Source organism: Lampetra planeri, chromosome 12 (assembly GCF_965212315.1).
Source record: "Lampetra planeri chromosome 12, kcLamPlan1.2.h2, whole genome shotgun sequence".
In the NCBI taxonomy this organism is placed as follows: domain Eukaryota; kingdom Metazoa; phylum Chordata; class Hyperoartia; order Petromyzontiformes; family Petromyzontidae; genus Lampetra; species Lampetra planeri.
Window position 1 is genome coordinate 9,989,833 of NC_136118.1, and position 19,032 is coordinate 10,008,864.

Sequence of the window (19,032 nt, forward strand, 5' to 3'; positions counted from 1 at the left end):
CCATCCCACTCACCCCCCCACTCACCCCCCCACTCACCCCCTCACTCACCCCCTCTCTCCCCTTCACCCCCCCCAACACCCCCCTACACCCCGCCCCCACGCACCCCCCAACACCCCCCCCTACACCCTGCCCCCACGCACCGCCAAACACCCCCCTACACCCCGCCCCCACGCACCCCCCAACACCCCCCCCCAACACTCCGCCCCCACAAACCCCCCTACACCCCGCCCCCACGCACCCCTCAACACCCTCCCCTACACCCCGCCCCCCACACCCCCCAACACCCCCCCCAACACCCCGCCCCCACGCACCCCCAACACCCCCCCTACACCCCGCCCCCACTAACCCCCCAACACCCCCCCCCCACGCACCCCCCAACACCCCCCCCTACACCCCGCCCCCACGCACCCCCCAACACCCCCCCCCACACACCCCCCAACACCCCCCCTACACCCCACCCCCACGCACCCCCCAACACCCCCCCCCCTACACCCCGCCCCCACGCACCCCCCAACACCCCCCCAACACCCCGCCCCCACACACCCCCCAACACCCCCCCTACACCCCGCCCCCACGCACCCCCCAACACCCCCCCTACACCCCGCCCCCACACACCCCCCAACACCCCCCTACACCCCGCCCCCACGCACCCCCCAACACCCCCCCTACACCCCGCCCCCACACTCCCCCCAACACCCCGCACCCACACACCCCCCAACACCCCCCCTACACCCCGCCCCCACGCACCCCCCAACACCCCCCCTACACCCCGCCCCCTCGCACCCCCCAACACCCCCGCTAAACCCCGCCCCCCCCAACACCCCCCCCAACACCCCGCCCCCACACACCCCCCAACACCCCCCCCTACACCCCGCCCCCACGCACCCCCCAACACCCCGCCCCCACGCACCCCCCAACACTCCCAACTTCGCCGCCGTCTGTGGGGGAGCCTGCGGCGTGACGTCATCGCGGTGGGCGAGGCTCTGCGGCGTGACGTCATCGCACGAGGAGCGGTGGGCGTAACGTTTGGGGGAGGGGGCGGTGATGTCACGTCCGTTACGTTTTAATTTTTCAGATACAATTGGAAAGCGCTTCTAAAAATCATCACGAGCGTCGTTGCGGCGAATGTCATACAATAAGTAGAACTAACGTGTCATAATTCTTACTATATTAGAAGAAATAAATGTTTGCTGCCTGGATTCCTGGCTGGCTGGCGCGCGGCTTCGTGCGTGTGCGGCGATGACGTCACCGCGCCCGACAATGTCGAGACGGCCACGTGCGTGCTGACGTCACGCCCCCCCTCTACCAACCCACCTTGAATCAGATTCTGTATTTATACTGCAGGGGGAATCCGATTAGCTATCAAGCTCTTATTCTCGGTTCTTTCGGTAAAGTCAGGTAGAAGGGCAATAATAAAAATCAAACAATTAAAAATGTAGTTGAAGTCTTCAGCTAAAATGTTCTTGCTGTAGTTTTCACACCTGATGATGATTGCTTGTGTTGCAATCGAAACGTGATAATATTTAACAGGACCCTGCGGGGTGGGCTGGTAGGAATAATACTTAGTACCGGTACAGGGATATCGACCGGGTATAGAGGAGTTAAAGAAAAAATTACTGTATTCTAGTGTAACGTTAATTAAAAGTGTTTGTTTTGACAAGAAACGCTGTGAGATTTAAAGACTCGTAGTCTTTCATTTCCAAACGATCACATCTGAGATTAATTGACCTTAGATGGGGAAACTCGAATGCATTTACTAGTATAAAGGTGAAATAAAATAGAAGGAATAAACGGCACCTTGGTGAATTTTATGTCGTCTACATAGAGTTGAATAAACGGGCGTTTGGCATATTCATATAACAGTACTACATTGAGCAGTGTTTGTTTGGCACTTCGAGTTTTTATTCGCGCGCACGACATGGATACCGAAAACAACCACGACTTTGAAGACCCCAATGGTTGTCTGGTTGTCTGGACGCCCACGTTGAAAAGATGCTTGCTGAAACAGAGACCGCATTTGCTGCTGGAACCCTTTACAAACTCGCAGTGAAAAGCGTCGTTTCCATGGACCCAGAACCAACCGCAGTTGGTGCTGCTATAACGGTAGCATCGCCACCAAACATGCAGCCAGCAGCTAAATAATCAAAGCACAAGTAGAAATACTTGCGTGTGAATACGATGTAGTGAACACGACAGAGATGTGGTGAACACGGCAGAGATGTGGTGAACACGGCAGAGATGTGGTGAACACGGCAGAGATGTAGTGAACACGACAGAGATGTAGAGATGATAGTGAACACGGCAGAGATGTAGTGAACACAGCAGATGTAGTGAATACGGCAGAGATGTAGTGAACACGGCAGAGATGTGGTGAACACGGCAGAGATGTGGTGAACACGGCAGAGATGTGGTGAACACGGCAGAGATGTGGTGAACACGGCAGAGATGTGGTGAACACGGCAGAGATGTAGTGAACACGACAGAGATGTAGAGATGATAGTGAACACGACAGAGATATAGTGAACACGACAGAGATGTAGAGATGATAGTGAACACGACAGAGATGTGAACACGACAGAGATGTAGAGATGATAGTGAACACGACAGAGATGTAGAGATGATAGTGAACACGGCAGAGATGTAGTGAACACAGCAGATGTAGTGAACACGACAGATGTAGTGAACACGGTAGAACTATAAGCGAGTGAATAGCAGCAGCGACGAGGCCTCTCGCTGCCTCTGCTCTGCCGCTGCCGGGCTGCAGATTCAGCCGAGTCAGGTACCACTGCCAATATGCACAACAACAACAATAAACGTGCTGCGTTTCATCTCTGTGTTAATAAGCCTGCTGCACTAGGCCTCACGAAGCCTGCCGCACTAGGCCTCGTGCCGTGCTTTTCGTGCACAAATAAGGCGATTAAATGTATCTCGTCTCTGTGTTAATAAATGTTTCTTGTCTCTGTGTTATAAAAACGTGTTGCGTTTCAGTAAAATAATTGTTTTTAAATAAACGTGCTGCGTTTCATCTCTGTGTTAATAAGCCTGCCGCACTAGGCCTCACGAAGCCTGCCGCACTAGGCCTCGTGCCGTGCTTTTCGTGCACAAATAAGGCGATTAAATGTATCTCGTCTCTGTGTTAATAATTGTTTCTTGTCTCTGTGTTAAAAAACGTGCTGCGTTTCAGTAAAATAATTGTTTTAAAATAAACGTGCTGCGTTTCATCTCTGTGTTAATAAGCCTGCCGCACTAGGCCTCACGAAGCCTGCCGCACTAGGCCTCGTGCCGTGCTTTTCGTGCACAAATAAGGCGATTAAATGTATCTCGTCTCTGTGTTAATAAATGTTTCTTGTCTCTGTGTTAAAAAAGCGTGCAGCGTTTCAGTAACGTAATTTTTTAAATAAACGTGCTGCGTTTCAGTAAAGTAATTTTGAAGCGAAGTTTAAAGTTTTGCCGTGATGCGCCGGAAGCGACGGCCATCTTGTTTAATTCACATATCGCAGGGGGAGCGGGCGGCCATCTTGTCGGACAGGGTCATGCCAAGTGTTTGCAGTAGGGGGCGATGTTGATACACGGACGGACGGACGGACAAACGCGGACGGACGGACGGACAAACGCGGACGGACGGACGGACAAACGCGGACGGACGGACAAACGCGGACGGACGGACACATTAATCTATTGGTGGTCTGGTCCACTTCGTTCCTACCAGTATTATTTCCCTTCTACGTGACTTTACCGAAAGAACCAAGAATATGAATCCCTAGTCACGAAAGCTTTAAATGGAAATATAAAGCCCTTTAATCACAATTGTTCAGTAAAGGCACGGGGTCATAACGTCACAACAAACAATACAAAACACGATTCAGTATACAGAAAACATGCCGATTCTTTAGCGCGTGTGGCCCTCGGGAGCCGTACGTACTTGACCGGAAGCACGTGGCACATCACGCCTGAAGATGTTGAATTACATTAAGAGGGTAACATTTAAATATAGTTCAATGTTAATTTAACACGTAGGCTTTCGTGACCAATAACACATTCCTGCGGAGGGAGCTGGTAGTAACGTTGGGTTGCTCGGTCAATGGCCAGGGTCAACGGCGGCGTGGTGTATTCCGCAAATATGGCCGACTGTGAGGGCGGGCACAAGCCGGCGTGAGTAGGTTAAACGTTGAGTTTTATAAGGGCACCACGGGGTGACCAGCCCCTCCCCACCCAGCCTGGTGGGGTGGGGCTGGGTGGGGAGGGTTGGGCTGGGTGGAAGGGTGGGGCTGGGAGGGGAGGGTGGGGAGGGGCTGGGAGGGGAGGGGCTGGGTGGGGAGGGGCTGGTCACCCCGTGGTGCCCTTATAAAACTCAACGTTTAACCTACTCACGCCGGCTTGTGCCCGCCCTCACAGTCGGCCATATTTGCGGAATACACCACGCCGCCATTGACCCTGGCCATTGACCGAGCAACCCAACGTTACTACCAGCTCCCTCCGCAGGAATGTGTTATCGGCATAGGTGCGATAGAGGCTTTTTTTGCCGTGACTATCGACGAGACGACCGATTTGGGGCGATTGACTGAAAAAACATAAGGAACCTAGGACGCATCCCCTGAGAGATGCCTGCAGCGGATGTAATGGCTGGGATTGAGGATATTGGTCTATAAATTGCAGCACCATCACTTGGACAGAAATGCTGGCCTATTATTGGGATCTGCCATTGTCATGGGGCCAAGGAGGATGTTGTTGAAGGACTTCTCTGTGTATGGCCTGGCAAGTTACCAGGAAGACCCTTACAATTAACGTGGCTGCTGATATTCTGCACATAAACTGGCTCTGTGCAAGTATTTAAAAAAAAGAAATACGGTCGACATTCGTGAGGGTTAGGTGCATGAAAATTTGCACAAATGTAAATACTATGTTTATTTGGGGGAAAGGGGGTTAGAGGTTCCCGTGTCCGACTGAACATCTGGGAGAATATGAAAATGTTTCACAACATTAATCCTGTACTGTGCACAAATAACATCCATACCGTTAAATTGTACAATGGAGATAGCGCACTACAAAAAAATAGAATAAAATAAAACATTAAATACTGTAAATAAATTTTATTTCCCGCAACAAAACGTCGTGAACGTTAATGATGCGCCATCGAGGTGTCCAATATAGCTCATCGAGTAGCCGGTTAGATGCATCTGGTAACGTTTGCAACATGTCGAGTTTTTATCCGTCCCCGCGTGGATCTCGGCGTCCGTATGACAAGTCTTCAACGAGTGGAGGACGGCTAAGATGCATACGTAAATGTGCAGTGCGTGAGAATGTTGAGTTGTGTTACAAAATGGCTTGGGAGCGCATACGGGGCCCCATAATCCTCCACTGTGCAAGTAACCCCTCCGCCACGATGCCATTTGCCAAATCGCGAATAGTAGAGGGACGGGGGCGCATACACTTGACCTGGTATATACAAATAAAACTCGAGAATAACTGAATACCGCGAAAAAAAATCCACGAATGAAGGGGTTTAAACTGTAATAATTTTATATCCAGTGTTAAGTTTAATTCTTTAATTGAACTTTTGTTTTACAAAATATTTTTTTTACAATGTAGCCACTGCAACAGATAACACGTGACATTTGCTGGCAGAGTGAATACTGTAGTCTCAACCAAAAACAATGGAAAATTAAAGCCTTTCAGGCATATCAAGTGGTGCTTTAGAATTTTTTTTTATTCATCTATTGCTCGCAATGTAGAGTTATAAACACCCTTTTATAAGCTGCATGCTTTAAAAACAATCAAATAATTTCCATTTTTTCACTTTTTATGAATTGTGAAATTTCGAATTTTCATGCACAAGCCACAGCAAAATTCAACTGCTCTTCTGATTTGTAATTATTTTAAATCACCATGCCAGGTGCAAGGGTTTGCACACATTTCAAACATACCCACTGAAATTATGACATTCACCCTCACTGTAAAAATGGTTCATGAGCTTTAACATGGCAATGCTTTGCTCATCTCCCACAATAAAGGATTTTGAAAGCACATTCTCCACCAGATACACTCACTTCCTGAATACTCAGGAATTGTAAAGGTATGTTGCATTAAAAACAGTAAAGGTTTTTACTGTTTACCTCTGAAGATCGTACTGTACACACGAAACATTCAACATTACAAAACTCAGACTGCAGGAAAAAGTTTGCTGCCAACATTTGTAAGGCCATGCCCAAGAAATCAACGCATTTGTCAGTTTGGAATTTGAACAAAAAAGAGCAGACCAGAATACAAAAGTGAAATTGACCTCACTGTGGACACATACCAAAAAAAAGTGACTTCCCTCTGCCCAAACCAGATGGACAGCATATTTATGTATTTAATGGGCCATCTTTATAAGTTGTGTGCAAGATGATTAAACACAAACCAGTGTGTATGTACGCTTAACCACAACTTTACCATGCAATTTTAGATAGTGAAAGCAGTCAAATTATTGATCACGTCCAAGGTATTCATCACCAAGTTTACTGGCCGCTGGGAACACTGCAAATTTCATAAGGGATGCTAAATACTATCACACGTGTTAAATTTATGTTTTCTGAACCTTCTATTGTACGAAACTAACTTAAGGTTCTAAATGCTTTCCCATAAGGTATACACTGTAAAAGCACCAGTACAAAAATATGACAACAGCATGTTCTCACATTTCTAAGAAGAGCACATTACAAAAATGTTTTTCTTTTTTGTAGATGGATTTAAAGATTTTGGACAAAGTAAACAATTTTTCAGTTAAGGCCGTATTTTATGAGCTATATGCTTTCAAGAAAGAAATAAATAGCAGACTTCTGCAACACGGATTTTAAATATTGTTGCCTGAAAAAAATATTTAAAATGATGAATGAAACAAGGATATTTTTTAACAAATGGCTTAAGGTCATTAAAGCTGTTGTGAATGTCCGGATATTGTTATGGGTCAAGAATCCTGTAGGTCTTTCTTCTCCAAATATTTTCTGAAAAACAAAATTACGAAAAGCTTTGCTTAATAATGCTTAATACTCATTGATAAAAATGGCAAATAGTTAGGTCATGGACTTAACATAAACCGTATTCAATATTGTACTTATATCCGTTTACATTTTTTTCTTTCCATTTCTTACAAGCACGAGAACATAATTTTCGTTCATGCTATTGCATTTTTTTCATCAAAACAATTAAAGGTTTGATTTAATTTTTTCAACCTGTAAAACACGGAATACATGTACTTAAGAGAGTTAACGAAGGCAGACCGAAATCAATATGATCAAATAGAGACAGATGACAGCAGATAAGAGTGCTTTTGGAAAGCTGAACTTGGTAATTAAAAGTAATATACCATTCTAAAAAAAAATGTAATCATTGTGTACCTCCTGCTATGACATGGTTGAGAAACATGGTCATTCATAAAAAAAAATGTAATAAATGTAAAGTGTGCAAATAAGCATTGTGAGATGCATGCTTGGAATTAGATTGACATAAAGAGGAAAACATGACTTAAAGAACAAACACAAGTTAGAGACATATGTCAAACTTTAAAATAGTAGGTTTGTCCATGACCGCGATAAATAGAAAAGGAATGGCAGCAAAGAAATAGAGCCGTGTCCGAAAGAACTTCTATCAAAGATATGGAGTGATGAAATTAGCTCATGTCCCAAGTGCTGGGTGGAATGTTGTATCGTGGAATCGTGAAGGATGGAAGCAGCTTGGGGCAGCCTTCATCCAGCAGTGGATTGACCATGGTTAATGTTGGTGAATAATTTACACAATGATATTTAGTAGCAATGGAAATATGATCTCTGTATGAAGCGTCTAATGCTTTGAACTCAGAATTTGTAGTCGCAAATTATACTAAATATGCTTAACAATGTAAATACTGATGCAAACCATAGCTTTATGCAGCAGAAAATATGCTGTGTCAAAGCATACAATAAAAATGACTAAGATCAACATTCTATATAAACATCTTACAGCAGTGCAGCCACATCAGGTATTATGCAAGCCATCCATACTAAATGCATTTTGCTTGTGTGAGCTATATATGGAGATCACAATCCCACAAGGTTAGTTTTACAGACATCTCCATCTTATAGTGATGCGCTTTTCAATCACCTGCGTGCATATTCATACAGTGCAGCCTTCCTCTCCTGCAAAGATAGGTGCCTCTGACCAGTTGATTTACCAAACAGGGAGGCAGATGTTACAGGGCTCAATAACTGTAGAAAGAACAAGACAATGTCAGACAATACTTTCCTAATTTAAATTGCGACTGCAACAAAGCTAAAATCTCTTTTACGGACTACTTAGTTTCAATTAAAATCATCGTTTTTTTATTTACCTGGAGTAGGACATTTTCTGGTGTAAAACACTTAAGGCCATACATTTTCGAATGTGAAAGAAGAAAATAATTGGGTAATGTAAAAATGTGAGTCTCACCTGTGAGCTTTTCGAGCTGTATGCACCAGATGGTGAAGGCGTAGAAGCTGGTGGCGAGGCAGATGGCACAGACGGTGGTGGATCCTCGGGGGTGAATTTGACCGTCCCTTCCAGCAGGTTCGTGATTGTGGTGTCGACGCACTTTGTCACTGCTGTGCAGCGAACATTTTATCAACATTTTATTACAATTATTCCACTGGAAAAAAATTTTGAATTCATATCAATGACAACTGTGATGATGATTGGAAATATGTACAAATATATTTACTGGATTATTATCCAAATGTATCCTGAAAAATGTAAATGGCTTTGGCATTATCCAACAAGCACATTACAAGCGCATAACCATTAACATTAACGAGACGCATTAGATTCATAAGAACAGTAATGCAGTCCGGTTGACAAAACATCACAGCATTGTTTTATACCTAAATAAACAAAACTACAACAGAAAACTGTAACATATGGTTAACCTTTCATAATCGTCATCAGCCACAATAAAAACAGAGGGATCAAAGCCTCCCAAAGTTGTGACCATCTCAGTCTGTAGGAGCCGATTTATTCATTACACTTCAGCTGTGGAAATGTTTACAGGCATTCCCCCTTTGATTGCCACGATCGTTTATCTCATCTGCCAACCATCATCTCTTCTAGTAACATGGGTCTCCTTACAATCTGCCTCGGCATTGCTTTCAGGTTTACTATGGCGACATACCGATGTCACTGGCGATGACAGCGAGAGGCACGTGTGGCAACACCTCCTTGACACGCTGGGCCATGGTCTGGAAGGTGGGGTCACTTCTCGTGTCCTGCTGCCTGGCTGTCCTCCCCACGGGTGCGCCACTCGCCCTCCCAGCAGCCACAGGCCCTGCCCCACAGCAATGTTAACTCAGTCTGCAACGGTGCTTTTATTACCAGAAATTATTTATTTTAGTTTTTTAATGGCTATGATCCGATACTTTCGTTAAGCAGTACTTGCCGAAATTGTGACAAACGTGGGGTTTTGGCTTTATTACATCATGGGTAATTACCCAAAGCTATTCGTGTCTGCAACAAGATTCAAAATTGATTAACTTATGAGTGTTATATAAGTTACTGTTATAAAGCATTGGCTATGTATGTAAGTATTTTTAACTTCTTTCACACTGTACGTAGCCAACTGTGCTAATCGGAGGTGTGGGGTAAGGACAACAAACTAAACACAAAAAACATTTCTAAACAAATGAGTTTCAATCTAGATTTTAAATTGCATAGCTCCAGTGGCTTCCTCATAAAAGATTTGTAAAAGAAGGTGTGTTTTTGCCCATGGACAAAAAAACCTACTTATTTTACATGGAGACAAATATTTTTTTTATTAATTATTTGGTCATCAATCTTATAAGGCCATGTATGAAAATTATATGAATATTTATTCGAAAAAGCATTATATATCTTCATGTTTTAAGACCAGACTTTATATATGTCGTGAAGAAACTTGTAATTGATATCTGCATCACTGCTGCAAAACAGGTAAAAATACTCACACACTATAAAATACCAATATCCGTAGTAATGTGAAGATCAACAAGCTTTCCCTGAAATCAACAGTTTGCAATTCGCTAGACATTTACACTAATTAACAATTACGTACATAAAAATATTTTTTTGAATCGAATAGTTAAGTACTTTCACTTAAACTCTGGTACACATTAATACACAAGGGATGTCTCCAAATGACAAGCTGCAGTTTACCACCATAATAGAGGTGTCTTAGGTTAGATTGCGTAAATATAAATGCGACATTAAACCCACCACCACCCCACACAGCCAATTTGTAATGTTTGTCACGAAAACAAAACATGCCAATTTGTTACTAGTACAGCACACTGGTGTGTTGGAGAGTAAACCCACAACATGTTTGTGACAAACCTTACTCATTAGCTGTGTCGGGTGGCAGCGGGTTTAACGACAGTTATATTTACGCGATCTAACCCAAAAAACACTATTATGGATAATATTGGTCATCAAAACCTACGTGTTAAACTGCAGTTTACATTACTCTTTGGTTCTTTCGGTAAAGTCACATAGGTAGAAATAAAACAAAAGAAATCACGACGTTTCAATAGCAACACAAGCCATCATCTTGTGGCAGCAGACATCGTGCTGCTCGAAGCAGACATTGCGGCTATCGCGATTTTCGCCTTAAGATGATGGCTTGTGTTGATATCGAAACGTCGTGATTTCTTTTTTTTATTTCTACCTACGTGACTTTACCGAAAGAACCAAAGAGTATGGATTCCTGCAGTCACAAAAGCTTCAAACCAAGATTGCAGTTTACCTGTTTGCCTCAACACACGAGCCAGTCTCTTGACATGCTCAGTTTTGTCTGCTTTGCTGTATGGTGTAGACACAACACCCAATTCCACAGCCATCAACTGCAACAATAACCAAGCCACAATGGAAACTCAGCCTGAGGCACAGTAAAATTACTCCACTGTTAAAAAAGGCAATTGGGTACAGTTCTCGAAAAAGGACGTGCGAGCAGTTAGAATTCCCGTATGTTAAAGTAAGATCTTCTATTGACACATTTTATCTGTAGACTGGTATATGCGATCCTTGACTGAATATATAAGTATCTCTGTCAGATAAACAAAACATGTAAAACGTTTAATAGTAAACATTTAAACTTAGCAATAGTTTTTCTATAATTCAAGTCATGTGATATACTGTACATCTTTAAAACATCGAGTATATTGGCATACAATAACCTATGCAATATATTTGGGTTTTTATGTAATAGCAAAAAAGGAGAGTATTGTGTGTGACAGCACCACATACAGGAAACAATTAGCATGAGACGTGCCAAACAAGAAGTACATGCACACGCAGATACATTTCCACATAAATTATACTAAAACTAAATGTTCAAGCAAATAGAAGATATCTTCCCAACCAGTGTATTTAAGAAAGTGGGTCAGTGCAAGCTGCCCAAGTTACATAAACTGTGTTTATTATTCTTACAATTAAATGCACATGCTAAAGGCTCTAAAAACCCAACTGAGTTGCTCCCTTGTTTATAAAACAGTCTTCATTACATCAAATTAAATGACATTACTGTGCAAGGGATAAATATCGTATACCGTTTGAAGCAAACTGATAAATTAATTTTGACTTAAAACTTTCGTGACTGCAGGAATTAATATTCTTTGGTTCTTTCGGTAAAGTCACGTAGATAGAATAAAAAATAACAATAATAAATAAAGTGAATAAAAATACCACGACGTTTCGATCGCAACACAAGCGGTCGTTATCAGCAACCGCTTGTGTTGCGATCGAAACGTCGTGGTATTTTTCCCGAAAGAACCAAAGAATATAATGAATGAATTCTAAATGTAACTGACTTGCACAATGATGATCCCTCTGAGATGTAAATTAACATGAGCAGATGCTAATTAAAACAGCTGTCAAGTTTATTTTAAAATCTTTCGTAGAAGCGTTAGTTCACTTTATTTTTAATAAACTTGACCACCAGGTATCGGAGCTACATACCTCTTGCACTCTCTTTGCAAAGCCATCTTCCGTTTCTCCCTCGTGTTGAGACTCAGTTGGGAGCCACCTAATTGGACAGAAACAGCAGGCAATGGGCAGGAGTTGTTTCATCAACGTAGTTAAGAGTGCACATATTATATTCAATTCTAGGCCAAAGATTGCATGCAACCTTTATTGCTCATTAAATATAATAAAAACGTTGTTTTCCCATTATTACACAAAAGAGAACATACACATTTAAATGATAGTTATAGCTGACACCCTGCAGTTATAAAGGTTGCGATTTCCATATAACGCACAATGTATATATGCATCCACTTATCATTTGCAAGTTCATAGTTTATGTTTGAATGAAAATGTCCACAAACTGTAATAATACAAATAGACTCTTAGCTTTGATTTACATACATGACTTAATTATGTAATCCGATGTGCTATTTGGCAAGTGTGATATTTTCCATAGCCAGGCACTATATTTAATCCTCATAAGTGTTGCCCAATGTTAGCGCCTAGGCTTCCTATACTTGTGATCATGTAAATGCACCACAGCTTCATGGCAATGAAAAGTAGAAATGTATACGATAGAAAGAAATGGTAGTACCTTACTTGGTAATGCGTAAAAGGCAAGAAAAATGTCCAAACCAGATCCTGAAGCCAAGAGGATCCAATCACATTCTGTAAACAAGAACATTATTTCGCATTACAATAAGTTTATGTATTGAAAAATGCATCGTCTCTAAATACAGAATAATTGTTTGTTAAAAGGAGTATCCAGGGTAAATACAAGTATGCATAACACAGCAGGCATCAATCAATCTGTCTTTCTTTTATGTGCCAATATCTCCCTCAATAAAGTAGGCAACAATTTACATAGGCATAAAACGCAAACGGTACATGGGCATAGTTCTTCAAAAAAAGTTGCCCTTCTTGGAATGGCATGATATTGAAAAATAGAACTCTTCCAAACACCAAGCAGCGATATGTAACACACAGGCAGGCACAGCATGGCTGCCAAGTGCAATACTAACCACGGCAACAGCTGGTCTGCCGACGGAAAGGGCCACTGGCTGCACAGATGGATTTATGCTGAAAGGCCAGGTGCTGCATGCCAGTAAATGGCGCACAACAAACAACAGAAGGAAACTGTAGATGTTCATAGCAAAAAACAGATTGAATACGCAGCAAACTCCACTTAAAATGTGGTTGGAGTGTGTTACATTTTGTCTAATTACATTTTGTATCTGTGCGGAAACACATCAAATTTTTACAAATTTAAAATCGTTATCAAATAATGACACGAACGTTTAAATATATATCATGCTCATGAATGTGATGATAATAATACATAGAGCAATTTGTCATAAAAAGCAACAAGGCAGAGTTAAAAATAGATGGGAGCAAAATGTACCTGAACTTGAGTAGCCCTGCCTGACCACTAGTGGTGGCCTCCTCGGGGAAGAGAAGAAGAGGAGGGCTACCCTCTTGGGAGCAGAGTTTGCGGCAGCTGGAGAGCAGTGTGGGTCGGTGCGATGGACCAAGGTCCGTGTAGCCTCTAGCCCATGTCAGCACGGTCGCTGGCGAATCCAGCAAAGGCTAGTTAGGGAGGTAAAGAGTAAAATAGTGTTTAATTTTTTTTTTTATAAAACTCGCAATGAATATAATTCATATGTCTATGATGAACATAAATACAGGCATGAGCAGAGGGTGTTATGAGTGAACACTTCTGAGAAGCCTGTAAACAGCTAAGCCCATCAGTTCCTGTCTGGAAGTGGTTATCACATATTGCAAACAAAATACAGACATGTCCACTGGCCTAAGCTGACAATGTTTTTCAATGTTATGAGGAATTCATTTTGCTGGTCAAGGGTCACATGCTATTTCAATCGGAAAACCTGCAGAGGTCCACAATGTAGACAAAGAAGATCACATCAGTTTGCACTTTCACTCCATTATGGTGAGCTTTTATTTCACCTATTTTCTACTAACACAGGCTAGCATATTGTTGTCAAAAGTACAATGTCCTTTTCAATGTTTAAAAGTCGAGGGAGTAGAAATTAAGATCCTCCTCCGAGACAAGTTTGCTAGTTTTATTTCTGCGCTACAGCTGACACAAAACAATAAATTGGTAAACATTTAAAACAAGGAGTAAGAATATTATTCTCGAACCTGTCCGAGGGCACTTACAGTGACACATGAAAACAGTAAGTTGAGCACATTGTGGTCAAAATCTGTGACATGGTTGCAGATGAACACCCTAGCAGTCTTGTCGCGCTTCCTGGGGTCATCCTGAGACACGAACAGCCCCAGCACTGAGCACATCACCCGCACAATAAACCTGCACAAAACCACACGCACCCATTGTAAACACATACAGAAAATAAAAAAAATTAACAGTGGTACTTTATTATAAAGTATAGCACCATCACAATGTAGCTGTTGTTCAATATACTGCAATGAGATGAATACATTCGTGTGCAGGCATTATTTCTAACAATTGGCAGTCACCAAATATGGATTACACAGTACATAAAACCACGAATTATGGAGTACAAAAAAAAAAATTATTGCAGTGCAATATTTTTGCATATTTTTCTAAAACACAATTAAAACCATTTGCCATAGGAATTCCTAGTGCTGGCCACAGGTAGGGCCGATGTGTTGTTATGCTGTCATTTGCGTACCGCCGAACGAGGCTGTCGGGCAGCGCTGAGGCAATCAGGAACACATGTACGCCGATGAACGTGCGCAGGAGCAGCAGGCACAGGCCAAAGGGCAAGTACAATAGGAACAGCAGCAGTGAGAGACTGTCACCAGGCAGCCTGCAGAGCACAAGTACATAGGCAATTTTAATCGTGAGAAACACTGCATAGGTATCCACACCACCTATAAAGACTTGTTTCGCATTGGCAAAGGCAAATTGTTCATGTTTGACCCTACATGCACTCCCATGAGACATACATGTGTAAAGTACATCATACAACTATTACAGAGTTTGTTTGATTCTTTTTATTCTTACACATTTTATATTCCACTTTATTTTGCATTTAATCACCCCCGAATGATTTTAAACTTTCATGAGATATGGTAATCGCAGACCATAATACATTTTGTAGTTTCAGGAAGATTGTTTTTTTTGTTTGTTTCACTTTGTCACCCATTCCCAGTGCACTGCCAATTACACTGATTACGGTAAATTGATGTTACCACTGTAAATTACATTGCCAATTACATTGACAGTGGTAACAATTTAATATTTTAGCTTTTCTAGGAATTGTTGCTTAGAACCAGTTAATAATGTTCTACCCCCTAAATATATAGTTGTTGATGTTAAGTGCCTTGTTTTTCGTGATATTAGCGTTATCCTCTCCAGCAATGCTAACATGTAACTTGCATCACAACAGCCTGTGATCACGTTAAGATTACATTTGAGGACAGAGACAAGTCGGACAAACTGGGTTTTGTGAAAAAGAATCAAGGAAGTGTAATTTTCAGTTCTCCGTTTGGACTGTTGTAGGTCCAAATTTATAAACAAATGTTTTCAAAAGGTCTTCACGTCTCTGCTTGCTCCAGACGAAAGATCTCTTCTCCTTAGCTCCTCTCTCCAAAACCAAATCTACCAATCATCCTCTCTTCTCCTTTTACCTACTATTTAAATTAATTCATATGACGGTATAGTGTTTTGCCCCAATTTTCATTTTGGTTAACTTCTTAATTATGTGGTCAACTCCTATATCTTTAGGCTTATTGGGAAAATGTATTTGATTTACCTTTAATATGTAGTGGTTTGAGAGCCTTATTGTTATCTGAACAGCTTTATCTCAAGTACTTTTGATTCCTAAAACGTTATGATGAAACCTGGAGATATTAAAATTCCCACTCCTTCATGATTACAATCATATCTCCCTGTGATAGAAAATATTGCATCTATTAGTTAAAGACATATCCTAATGAGTTCTCACCTGGGCCAACTACTCTCCGTTCCAAGTCTCCCTTGTAAATGTGCCAATTAACTCTCACGTAACTTTACGAATTATCTTAAATCCCACGTCTCATCTTAGGCAAAGTGTCAGTGATCAGTTACCTTAGTTACACAATCTATTTTCACGTGAATGCCCCGTCACCTGGGTTAAGTGGGTAACTTGTACTTGTGAATGTGCAGACTTTTTGTCAATCCACTGCTGGATGCAGCCCTTACCACACCGTGCGGGTTGTGGAGGTTATGCGACCATAATTCTCACCATGCTGTCGGTGCAGGACTTTGAAAACATGAGAGCATAGAAGTATATTACAGCAATACTACAGTTATGGATTTTGCTGGACTGCCCTCTTGTGTTCATTACCTACCCCCGCGGCCTGTAAATATGTTGTAGTGGTCACCCATACAAGCATTATCGAAGTTCAAACCTGCTTTATATTCCGAGATCTGGCGCTTTCCGGGTTAATGCAGTCATAGGCAACTTAGGCAAGTTAGGTAACTTAAGGCACTCTGTACAGCTTCTGAAACCTCAGTCCCACACAGCAACGACGATAACACCGAACCTGTGACCATGGAACCCCTCTCTTGAACCAGCGTCGCGATTTCATTAACACCTCTCCTTCGCAAAGCTGTCAACCCATACGGTTTACCCCGTGTTCTTGTACAGGGAAATCGAGTTTTCGGGTCCTTACAACGTACAGCCGTTTGAATGACTTTGTAGGATAAACGTTGAGATTTATAAGACCACGGGGTGACCAATGAAGTCTGAATTGGTCTGTAATAAGGTAGGGCACTGATAAGGAATTGACAGATACGCCGTCGCTTCCTTCTTGCTGCCATAAAACCCAAAGCCGCTGCTGTGGTTGTGGGCGCTGGTTCATCAAACTAAAATCACCTCTCACAGTCTCATCGTAAACGCGGACAACCCCCATTTGTCAATCCACAGCTGGATGAGTATCCAGCAGTCATGGGGGTTAATTTGGCTGTAATTCACCAGCGCTGATCGGCGCAGTGCGGATTGAAGGCACGGGGGGGGGGGGACGGACGAGACACAGCCAAGGCGACCACCAACCGCGATGCGAATCCACGGCGTAGAACTTCGTGTACCGAGAGTGACAGACCCACCACATCGTGGGACACGAGCCAGGGGGGGCACGTGGGGCCCGGGGCGGGTTGGGGGGGCTCCACCATCCGAGAGGCCTCGACCGTAGGCCGCAAACACAACACCGTGTGGAGGTGTGTGTGGGGGGGCGGTACGCACGGTCAACGCGCGTTATACTCGGGGCTGCTGCCGGCTCCTCGTGACGAGGAGTGTTGAGAACGAGGCGCTGTTTACCTGTCGTAGATGAAGAGCTTCTCGATGTTAATCGACTGCATTGTCCGTCCCGCCGTGGCGCTTGTCCACACGGGCGCCGTTGAGAGTGGGGAGGGGGGGTTGCTCCGAGGACGTCACCTCCGTAAAATGACGTCACTTGTAGTATATGACGTTTTGAAATAACACTTGTGACGTCAACGCCGCTCCCCGGCAAAATGACGTTATGACACAAGGGCTCGTTACGTCATGGGGGTGGGGGGGGGGTTCGATGACCGGCGTGTGGCTTCGTCAACGGTGACGTCATAAACGGGTGACGTCATTGCAATGACAAGCATATCGGGGCCATCCATTTAGTACGTACGCATGGAGGTGGGAGGGGGGGTTAGGGGCCGTCCATAAATGACGTCACGCACCTGGGGGGGGGGGGGGGGTCAGACATTTGTGACGATGTGTGACGAGGGGGGGGGGGGTTTGAGAAATGTGACGTCACATCAAAATGTGCAACTTTAAATAAATATAGACAACACGTTCTACCTACAACATCAAAGTGCAGCGCCACATTAAATACGCACGACAATGACAATAGTTTAAAGCGATTTGAAGCATGTTTTATGTTTTGGGGGAGGGGGGGGGGCAGAGCTTTGTGACGTCATATTTGAGGGGGTCAAAAATCGTCCAAAATTGCGTGACGTCATTTACGGACAGCCCTTGGTGAATTGCAGTAAATCTGAAACTTGCAAGCGAAAAGCAGACCGCGACGTGATATTCATTGCATCAATTCGTGTGCAATTTAAAGGTAATAATCGCTTGTTCATTATGACGTCATTTTACTTTGATGTCTCAATAGCGTCACGGAGATCGCATGACGTCAGGGTTCTGCCTTTGTAGTGTTGAGTGACGTCACCCGCTAATTATTATGGATGTGGAGTGACGTCACCTGCTCATAATTATTAATAAGGGGGGAGGGTCCATGTGGAGTGACGTCACGAGCGTTAAGGACAAACATTCCTGGGTGATTGTAGTTGGTATGTGCACATGCGACCCAAACCATGGACTATAATAGTAAACTCAGAGACACAGATAACCATCGTGACATGGAGGAATACATTGAGACTCAGAGATACACAGAGACCCATAGAGATACATAGAGACTCAGAGATACACAGAGACCCATAGAAATACACAGAGACTCAGAGATACACAGAGACCCATAGAAATACACAGAGACTCAGAGATACACAGAGACCCATAGAAATACACAGAGACTCAGAGATACACAGAGACCCATAGAGATACACAGAGACTCAGAGATACACAGAGACCCATAGATATGCACAGAGACTCAGAGATATACAGAGACCCATAGAGATGCACAGAGACTCAGAGATACACAGAGACTCAGAGATAAACAGAGACCCATAGAGATACACAGAGACTCAGAGATACACAGAGACCCATAGAGATACACAGAGATACACAGAGACCCATAGAGATACACAGAGACTCAGAGATACACAGAGACCCATAGAGATGCATATACATGTAGAGACACGTCGAGACAGATAGGTTAAAGGCAAGCCACAGTCGTGTGATAGTGGCCGTTCAACCCAAACTATGGACCATTTAGTAAACCCAGTCTCACAGAGACCCATCGGGATGTAATGGATGTCAGGGGAAGGATTCCCACCAAAAGGAACGGGGAGTGGGACCTTAACAGGGATGTGCATGTATGTTGAACTTCTTTCGCACCGTACGTAGCCAACCGTGCTA

General features: G+C 43.3%; 1 protein-coding gene across 2 annotated transcripts; it reads right to left on the minus strand.

Annotated features, from left to right (window-relative positions):
* Positions 1-5,515: 5,515 nt before the first annotated feature.
* Positions 5,516-17,420, minus strand: AUP1 (AUP1 lipid droplet regulating VLDL assembly factor). 2 transcript variants are annotated; one of them, XM_078599463.1, is made up of 12 exons: positions 17,284-17,420; positions 14,653-14,790; positions 14,156-14,306; positions 13,380-13,564; positions 13,000-13,072; positions 12,573-12,646; positions 11,972-12,038; positions 10,761-10,857; positions 9,159-9,311; positions 8,444-8,595; positions 8,120-8,223; positions 5,516-6,984 (listed from the first exon to the last, which is right to left on the minus strand). In XM_078599463.1, exons 1-12 carry the CDS (start codon positions 17,322-17,324, stop codon positions 6,948-6,950), a joined length of 1,272 nt encoding a protein of 423 aa, XP_078455589.1. In that variant the 5' UTR covers positions 17,325-17,420; the 3' UTR covers positions 5,516-6,947. The 2 variants fall into 2 exon arrangements, with proteins under 2 accessions (XP_078455589.1, XP_078455588.1); XM_078599462.1 differs by lacking the exon at positions 8,120-8,223.
* Positions 17,421-19,032: the final 1,612 nt, after the last annotated feature.

Bases quoted from the DNA above. Each gene is read 5' to 3' on its own strand.
- AUP1 (XM_078599462.1), bottom strand. From the start codon at position 17,324: ATGCAGTCGATTAACATCGAGAAGCTCTTCATCTACGACAG. The intron at 14,307-14,652 runs GTACGCAAATGA...GGTTTTGTGCAG, and splicing joins CCCGACAGCCTCGTTCGGCG to GTTTATTGTGCGGGTGATGT. The intron at 8,596-9,158 runs GTATGTCGCCAT...TTCGCTGCACAG, and splicing joins TGTCATCGCCAGTGACATCG to CAGTGACAAAGTGCGTCGAC.